At 47.2% G+C, this 9,770-nt stretch overlaps 1 protein-coding gene across 3 annotated transcripts in view; it reads left to right on the top strand.

Moving 5' to 3' along the window:
- Positions 1 to 1,495: 1,495 nt before the first annotated feature.
- The window catches only part of LOC103269417 (tail-anchored protein insertion receptor WRB), a 156,375-nt gene continuing 148,100 nt past the window's right edge, over positions 1,496 to 9,770 (top strand). The window contains exon 1 of one of the 3 annotated variants that reach the window (XM_021717067.1): positions 1,496 to 1,731. In XM_021717067.1, coding sequence (XP_021572742.1) covers positions 1,630 to 1,731 — 102 coding nt within the window. In that variant the 5' untranslated portion in view covers positions 1,496 to 1,629. The remainder of the gene's footprint in view (positions 1,732 to 9,770) is intronic. The other 2 variants (XM_008067003.1, XM_008067004.1) reach the window with 2 other exon arrangements.

Below are 9,770 nucleotides of genomic sequence, written 5' to 3'. Positions count from 1 at the left end.
CCACCTTCACCTATACTAATCCTAGACTGATTTATACTGAAATATCCTGGTTTTCCTATTTTCCTTACATTTGTTGGTAGAAGAATTCAGTCTTGAAGTTTTGGTGTTTTTGAGTGCTATCCAAATGAAGCAAGAGGAGGAAGCAGAGTTGTTCATACTGGGTTGCCTGTGAAGCTCAGGCATTGCTGGTCCTCTCTCATCACTGCTGCACACTCATGGATGTTCTCCAGGGTTTTTGTCAGGCATTCTCGCCTCCCCAGGAATTAGGTGGTCCTTTTCCAGAGGACAGGTGGCAGTGGTGTGGTGCACAGTTGATTCTCTCCTTCAGTTAGAAGGCAGAGATGGTGTGTAAGTGAGTGCAGTAGGTAGAAGCTGTCATCACTTTTCAACAGGCAGTTTCTCCTTATGAATCCATCTAAATTTCTGGGGAGTAGAGGAGCAGGAGCCTGGCTGTAGTTTTGGGTGCTCTGTCCAGGTAGGCTGTGGAGGGGAGGCAGCTTCAATTCTTGTTTTGTTTTGATCAATTCAGCAGGCACCTATTAGCCAAGAAGCCCTTTCGTGGAAAGAATTTACTCTATCGCTATTAAATAGCTTCACTTGATGTTTTCTTGAGGCATAAATTTGTAGAATCATAAAATTCTTGCATCATTTAAAAAACTGATACATAATAATTGTACATATTTATGGAGTGCGTGTGATATTTTGACACAGGCATACAATGTGTAATGATCTTGCATCATTTTAATTAGAAATTAGTTCTCAGAATCTAGTCCGAGGCAGAAGAGATGGCTGAATATTTCTTGCTTTACTCACTATACACAAATATGAGTAAGAATTCTTTTGCTACAAAACCCAATCTGCATCTAAATTCTGGTTAATTGTTTTACTACAAGCTGATTGTAAACCTGCATCCCGATTAATCAGCTTATTTTTCAGGTATGCAGCTGTGTAAATTGTTAGATTTATTACAGTGTTTAGTTCTGAAATGTAAACATAAGCCATTTTACATATAATAACTGCTTAGGAAATGTATTTCTTTTTACAGATAACTGCTACTATAATCAAAGTCGTTTTCTATTTATGAAGAGTTAATTTTTATTAAAAAAATTTTTTTTTTGCAGAGACAGGGTTTCATTATGTTGCCCGGGATAGTATTGACCTCCTGGCCTCAAGCGATCCTCCTGCCTCAGCCTTCCAAAGCGCTAGGACTACAGGAGTGAGCCACCACAGCCATCTGAAAAAATAAAGGTATTTAAAATTAAAAGTGCGTCAACTTAAATAAAGTACTAATTAAATAATAACACAAATGGTTTGCAAATACTACAAACCCGGAGAGCCGCAGGCACCGGAAACAAGAGTTTAAAAAAGTGGCTCAGCGTGGGCGCCGGATGGGTGAGAGACGGCTACGGAAGCCTGAAGACCAAGAAGCAGACTGGAACGCGTTAACCACGCCACTCGGACCTGGAGGAAAAGATGGCTCCGCCTCCCGGCGCGTGCGGCGCAGTGCGCAGGCGCGTCGGTGTACCTCTGCAGGCCCGCTGGGTCTCACCGCGCAGGCGCAGGCGCGGCCACCGGTGTGGTCCCCATGGAGCTACCGTAGCGGTGCCGGCGCAGTCGGGAGCGTCCGGCATGAGCGCTGTCGAAGCCGACCGCTGGGCGTGGCTGCTGGTGCTCAGCTTCGTGTTTGGGTGCAATGTCCTTAGGATCCTCCTCCCGTCCTTCTCCTCCTTCGTAAGTGGCTGCCTGGCCTTCCAGGTGCCGGGGGGGACGCCGCTCCCGTACCCCGCAGGTCTGGCGTGGACATGGGGATCTCATACTGGGCGCCCGAGGGCTGGATTCAATCCGCAGTAGGGTCTTGGTCTGCTCTGTGTTTTTAGATTTTTTTTTTTTTTGAGAGAGTTGCTGGCATCTAAAAGCTGCGAAACCTTGCTTCCAAATTCGACTTTCCGGGTTTTCGGGGGCCTGGGCAGGGATTCAGAAATACTTGGCGACCCTTGGCTTTCACCTGGCAGGACTCTGGGGGTGGGTGGTAGCGGCGTGCCTCGGACTAGGAGTTTTCGGCCTCACTGCCAGCGCCACTCGTTTCTGTTACCCCTGGTAGAGGAGGCATTGGAGGAGGTTTCTAGGGGACCATGGTTTCCCGGAGGTCTCGCATGCAGGTCAGCGGTGCCAGGGACGGATCCGGGATACAGGCACCCACATTCTCGGATGGGGTGGGGAGACAGGTGTATAGAGAACCTCAGTAAACTGTGATTGATGCCTTCTGTATCCAAGCTCTGGGGAGCATTGTCTTTCTGCTAGGCATTTTGCCCAGGCCGTCAGTACTTAACCGCGTGTCCAGATGTCAGGGCTGCTGTGCGAGGTGAATAGTATCGTCCCATCTTCTTTTGCCTTCCGGGAGGAGGAGTCAGGCGCAGTTTAATAGTTGCACCAAGTCATCCACCTAGTGACTGGGAAGGTGGAGATTTGATCTTTTGTGATTCTCTCAGTTCTGGCCTTCTGTCTATTGCAGCATGAATAGGAATTCAGTGGCAGATTGGGGCCTGGTGGGGTGTGGGCGTGGGGAGGGGGAACATCCGGAGCTGTCCCCAAAGAAGGGTGTCCACTGTAGGCCCACAGCAGGGATGAGGGGCTGTGTTGGCTCAGACTGAGACTTCAAAGATTGGGTGCATGCGTTGTAGCATTTCCTGGATTACAGAGCTTGCTTCTCTCTCCTAATGTAAATGGTGGTATATTCCAGACTAGGCAGGATTTCTTTATGTTTTATTCTACCAATATCCACTGAGTGCCTGCTTTGTGCATAACTCTTCCTACTATTCTCATTGTCCTGAGGTATAGGGAATTCTCTCTTAACCCCTAAATCTCCTTCCTTTCCTGGTGTGGTATTGTCTTTAAGATGATGTCCCAGGTCTTTAACATTGCATAAAAGTTGACCCCTGCTCATCTTTCTTTCTTCTCTTTTTAATTGTAACATATACATAATGTAACAGCATCATCTTAACTATTTTTAGGTGTGCTATTCAGTGGCATTAAATACATTCACATTGTTGTACAACCATGATCATCCCAGAACTTTTTAATCTTTCCAACTGAAACACTACACTTCTTTTTAAAATACGGTCTTATTTGGGTTTAGTTTGCTCTTTTCTAATTTCTTAAGGTAGAAGGTTAGGGGAAAAATATAGTTTTAAAAGTCATATTTATTGAGTTATAATTTGTATTTGGTGAAATTATCAAAAAATCTTTAGGCAGCATCTGTAGATTGTCTGTTTTTGAAAGAAGAAGAGATACAAAGACATTTAACTTTAGAGAAAATAAATAAAACATGGACTGGGCATGATGGCTTACGGCTGTAATCCCAGCACTTTGGGAGGCCAAGGCAAGAGGATCCCTCCCCAGTCTTCCCTGTCTGCTGGCAACCCATTCTACTCTTAGCTTGACTACCCTAGGGACCTCTTATAAGTGGAATCATACAGTATTTGTCCATTTATTTCTCACTTATTTCACTTAGCAGAAAGTCCTCAAGGTTCATCTATGTTGTAGCATGTGTCAGAATGTCCTTACTTTTTTTTTGAGTTGGAGTCTCACTCTGTCACCCAGGCTGGAGTGCAGTGGCATGCTCACAGCCACCACAGCCTTGACCTGCTGGACTCAGGTGATCCTTCCACCTCAGTCTTCCGAGTAGCTGGAACTACAGGCATGTACCACCACGTCTGGTTAATTTTTTGATTTATTGTAGAGATGAGGTCTCTCCAAGTTGCCCAGGCTGGTCTCGAACCCCTGGGCTCAGGCAGCCCTCTCACCTCAACCTCTCAAAGTGCTGGGATTATAGGCATGAGCCACTGTGCCCGGCCTGTCCTTATTTTTTTTTTTTGAGTTGGAGTCTCACTCTGTCACCCAGACTGGAGTGTAGTAGCCACTCCCGGCCACTGCAGCCTCCACCTGCTGGTCTCCTGCAATCCTTTTGCCTCAGCCAAGTAGCTGGAACTACAGGCATGTGCTACCACACCCAGCCAATTTTTGATTTATTGTAGAAATGAGGTCTCATCAAGTTGCCCAGGCGGGTCTCGAACCCGTGGGCTCAGGCAATCCACCCACCTCAGCCTCTCAAAGCGCTGGGATTACAGGCTGAGCCATCAAGCCTGGCCCTGTCCTTACTTTTTAAGGTTGGATAAATACTTCATTGTATGCCTGGCACCACATTTCGTTTATCCATTCATTTGTCTGTATGTAGACACTTGAGTTGTTTCCACCTTTTGACTATTGTAGATAATGCTGCTAAAACATTGATGTGCAAATATCTGTTTGAGTTTCTGCTTTTAGTTCTTTTGGACTTTATGGGTTCTAGGAGGGTGCGGGGGTTCTCTGCCTTCTTGGGGGGCACTGGTCCTGTGTAGGATGAAATGCAGCTCACAATCATTATAGGCTGGGTATATACCCAGAAGTGGAATTGTTGGTGGATTTTATGTTTAATTTTTTTTTTTTTTGAGTGGAGTCTCACTCTGTCGCCCAGACTGGAGTGCAGTGGCCACTCCCGGCCACCGCAGCCTCGACCTGCTGGGCTCCGGCGATCCTTCCGCCTCAGCCTTCCGAGTAGCCAGAATTACAGGCATGGGCTACCACGCCCGGCTGATTTTTTGATTTATTGTAGAGATTGAGGTCTCGCTGCCCAGGCGGGTCTCGAACCCGCAGGCTCAGGCAATTCACTCACCTCAGCCTCCCAAAGGCGTGGGATTACAGGCTGAGCCACCGAGCCCGGCTGTTTAATTTTTTTTTTGAGAAACCATCATACTGTTTCCCACAGCAGCTGTACCATTTCACATTCCCATCAGTGATGCACAAGGTTTCCATTTGCTCCATGTCCTCCAATACTTATTTTCTGTTTGTTTTTTCCTAATGGCCATCCTAATGGGTGTGAGGTGGATCTCAGTTTTGGTTTGCATTTCCCTAATAATTACTGATGTTGATAATCTTGTCACATGTTTGTGGCCATCTGTCTATCTTCTTTGGAGAAATATCTAGTCAAATCCTTTGCCCCCTCTCCCTGCCCCCTTCTCTAAATCTAATTTCAAATCCTCCTGCCTCAGCCTCCTATGTAGCTGGGAATACAGTCTCATCATACCACACCCAGATATGGTGTTCTTTATATATATTCTGGATATTAACCTCTTATCAGGTAAATGATTTGCAAATATTTTCTCCCATTCTGTAAGTTGCCTGTGCATCTTTTTTGCAGTATCATCTCCATTCTTCCTATGTTCCCTCATCCCATTTCACTCAGTAGCTGATAGGGAGTGAGGAGTATGCAATGGTCTGTCATCATCTCAGGCTCTGTAATCAAGCCTACATCGACAGTGCTCTCTACTGTCCACTGTCACAAGGTGTTATTGCTGCAGTACATATACTCAGTAAGGAAGGGTGTTCATTTAGATGACAGAGCACTGTGCTTGTTCTTAGATCTGGGTATGCCTCCTGTGCTGCCTCCCACAAGCTGCACAGCCTCTGTAACCTCAAACCAGTCAGCTTTCTTAAACCCGGGTGTGAAACTGGTTGTTAGCCAGGCTCAGTAGGATAACATAATTATCCCAGCAGAGTACAGTCCCGTAACTGGTGTTCAGAGCAGCAGGGGGTACTAAGAGGTCTGTTTTGTCTGGTTACTGGGTTTAGGGGTGGAGGTGTATGAAAAGCTGTAAGGAACGTGCTGGTCCTGGGTAGGGTGAGATGCTCCTCCTTCACAATTTTTAGATCACAGCCTGACTTGGGGAATCAAGCGGGAAAGACTCAGGACGGGAAACAGAACATTGGATAGGGAACATAGTGCTGGGGATGTGAGATCATAACTTTCCTTACAACATTTCTGAACTCATTAGTCAGTGAAGGTTGCACTGGTCCTCTCGCCTGAGGCCCTTTAGGAAGTCTGAAGTATCTGAAGTCTTTGGCAGCAAAGCCTTGCGTGGCCCTGGTAGGTGATCTCAGCGGCCTGCAGGGGGTGGGGGTAGGGTGCTTGAATCTGAACGGCCAGTCCTTCGTCCCTCCCGCCCTCTCTTCAAGCTGGTCACAGGATGCATGGGTGAGAGAGCCTAGTTCACTGAGTAGGTAGGTGATCCAGAACTTTCTTCAGCTATAGGAGGAGAGGCATAGAGCCATCTTCAGCGAGCACCCATGCCAGGGAGGTGCACTGCGCAGGCGCCCGGGACTGGCTCACCCACTGCGCAGGCGCTAGAGCCCCTCCCGCGCAGGCCCACTTTGCGGGCACTGGCACTGCGCAGCTGCCCTTTGGGCTTGGGCAGCTCGGCGCCATGTTCAGGTTCAACTCTTGAAATCGTCTTTAACTTTGTGCTCCAGAAAGGGCCCCCTCCCTTTCCCTCTCGGAAACTGAGGCAAGAGAACATTGCAGGATTCACCTCTGTGGGCATCTTCCTTACTCTCTCCTCTTTTTCCGTAGAAAAGTGAGTTTAATGAGTCCCTGCTATGGTCCAGGCATGATGGCCCCAAGCATCGGTTTGGGGGTGACGATCCAGTTCACGTCACAGGATCTACCCCAGGCCCCTCAGACGCGCGAGAGGCAGCGGTAGGGCTGCAGTGCGCATGCGCATCCCCCCCCCCCCATCTGGGGAATCACTCAACGTGAGAGCCAGTGCGAAGAGGAGGGGCGGTGGCGGGCCTGAGGCTTGCCCACTTTTCAGCCCTGGCGGAGGTCCTGACTGGGCAGATCTTTTGGTAGTGGCATCTGGGGCTGCTTAGAGTCTGGAGCTTCACAGAAGCCTTGGTCCCTTCCTGAAATGGAGGACTTGGTTCCGTGTTTAGGGACACACGGAGAGGGTGACCCGCGTTAGTGGAAGATTACTGAATTCCAGGGAGGAATGAGTACAGGCTGCGCATGTCATGCCATCAACTAATTTTCAGACGGATCTGGCTCTGAGACTTGTCATCCTGTGAGTGGGCATGGGAGTTTGAATCTCCCTATAGTGACCCCAAGTTCAAGCCACAGCCTTTTATCTGTTGGCAAAGAGGTCATCGAACCTGAACAGCTTCTGAGGGTAAGTGGCAGGAGGACATTATGAGCTCACATAGGTATGTGGCCAGCATCTGCGAACCAGAGTGAACAGGAGGAGGTTCTGTTCTTTTTTTCTCCAGGCCCGCATCATCTTGACATTTTAAAAACTCATTTTCTGCTTCAAAATTCTTTGTGCACCTATCTACAGGTCCTTGAAAGGCAGCACCCTGTTTCTGTCAATTGTACCTTTTAATGGCCTGAAAGGTAACTTTTGAGTACATGAAAAAGACTAGGGATTTATTTTTGTTTTGAAAATTAACATTGGCATTATTATATTTAGATTTATATCATTAAATCTTACACTTAATAATTCTAGACTATTTTAACACTTTTATGTGGCTCTTAGATTAATGTTGGCACACATTTGCAAATTTAAACGCTTTCAAACATTTTTGATTGTATTTATAGATATAATAAATGTAATATTTTTTCAAGCACCAGTTGTCTGATTTAGGCACAAAGCTGCCTTCTGTTCCCCTCATCTCAAGTTCATCCTCCTGCGCTCATTTGCCTTCCACTCCTGTGTAATCACTTTTGACCTTTTCAGTTGTCTTGTATATTCTCTCCCCCATCCAATCATGTTATCAGGTTGCCCAGGCTCCTGGTCTAGAGGGATCCTCTTGCCTTGGCCTCCCAGAATGCTGGGATTACAGCCGTGGGCCTTCACGCCCAGCCCATGTTTTATTTATCTTCTATAAAGTTAAATGGCTTTGTACCTCTTAATTTTAAAATTCTGTTTTATTTGGGTTTAGTTTGCTCTTTTTCTAATTTCTTAAGGTGGAAAGTTAGGGAAAAAATATGGTTTTAAAAGTCATATTTATTGAGTTATAATTTGTATATAGTGAAATTATCAAAAAGTCCTTAAGCAGCATCTGTAGACTGCCTGCTTTTGAAAATGATTCTGTGATTTTTTAAAGAGAATTTGGCCCATTCCTATTTCCTTTTCCAGGGTGGCTCAGGCGGTAGAGCATTAGGTAGTGGTCAGGCCAGGACAGGGGTCATCATAAAGAGAGTTGGACTCGAAGACCTTCACTCCCAGTGTGAGGCTTGCTGGAAGGTACACAGTAGAGAACACACACTTGAGCAGGCGCCCCCCCCCCCCATAGGGCCTCATTGCGCAGACACTCTCGGGCCTCCTGGTGGCCCAGGAACTTGCGCAGCCACATGCCCATCTCCCCTGCCTGGTGGGACTTGGCTTCCCCGCTCTAACTCCAGTTGCTCTACTGTACAGCTGTTGGAGGGGGCCTGTGACATTGGGACGAATTCATTGTGTACTTGTGTGCCAGATACACTTTAGATAAACTGTTCTTCTTATCCTTTTATTAATTTATTTTTGAAATTTTGAAACAAACACAAACGTACCACAAAGTTATGCACACGGTGCAGAGAAACAAATTTTGTTTTCGGAACCATTTGAAAATAAGTTGTCAGCTTGAGTTCCCTCATTCCCCTATACTTTGGTATATAAACAACAACCTTGTCTACAATACCGCTGTCGAGTATGTTGCAGTTATCTAATCCTCAGGTTCTGTTCAAATTGTCCACATGTCCCAATAACGGCCTGTATGCAGAAGGACCCAGTCTCAGAATCATGCACTGCATTTACTTGTCATTCTCTGTAGAGTCCTCCAGTCTGGAGGAATTTCTCCGTCTTTCATTGTCTTGCATGACTGTCATTTCTGAGAATCACAGGACAGTGATTTTGCAGAATAGTTTGTCCCATGTATGGCAGGGATATCTCAGAGGCCATGCAGTGTTCTCATCTCTTCTCCTCCGCCGGTGAAGGACTTCGATTTGGGGATATTTGCAGATGACTTGGGACAGGTTGCCGGAGGCGCCTCCTGAGGTTTTTTTTAATTCACCAAGGTCAGCCTCCCTGGACCTCAGAGTACCGGTGTGCCCGTGCAGTCCAGGAGCGCCGGCCTTTCCCAGCCACCTGGCGGGCGCCACCTGGCGACCAATTATTTCATCCCTTGAACAACAAGCCCGCGGGCGGCACCCAGGGACGTTTTCAGGAGCTTGTCGCATCTGGTGTGGTGACGTGTAGCCGGGACCCATCGGGACCACCCAGGGTTGACCTAGGGAGGGTGCCTCTTTATATATTTTTACGTGTATGTTTCTATATCTGTGATAAATCACATATCTCCACATTCTTTTTTTTTTTTCGAGTTGGAGCCTCGCTCTGTTGCCCAGGCTAGAGTGCAGTGGCATGCTCATGGTCACCACAGCTTCAGCCTGCTGGGCTCAGTGATCCTTCCACCTCAGCCTCAGCCTGATCTACAGGCATATGCCAACCATGCCTGTCTAATTTTTTGATTTATTGTAGAGATGAGGTCTCACCAAGTTGCCCAGGCTTGTCTTGAATCTGTGGGCTTAGGCAATCCTCTCACCTCGGCCTTCCAAAGTGCTGGGATTATAGGTGTGAACCACCACGCCTGGCCAAATACCTCCACATTCTAAGCCAACACCACAAGATTCATTCTGGCTGTCTTTGGAGACATATTTCCAACTTTGACAATGAGAAGCTTGGTTCATGTTCTCCTCAGTATGTTTGCTTTATGTGATCAGTCCTTTGTAACTGATTTCCCATCTCTTCTGCCAACCCCTACCAGGGTGGATACCACCTAGCTCCCACTTGGACTCTGACACTGTGGTTGGCAGAGTTTCTTCTTCCTGTCTTATCCCTCCCTCCCTCCCCCCCCCCCCCCCCCCC

The sequence above is a fragment of the Carlito syrichta genome, unplaced genomic scaffold, assembly GCF_000164805.1.
Source record: "Carlito syrichta isolate Samal-C Ts95f unplaced genomic scaffold, Tarsius_syrichta-2.0.1 Scaffold309259, whole genome shotgun sequence".
Lineage (NCBI taxonomy): Eukaryota > Metazoa > Chordata > Mammalia > Primates > Tarsiidae > Carlito > Carlito syrichta.
This window is presented reverse-complemented; position numbering and strand designations above follow the sequence as displayed.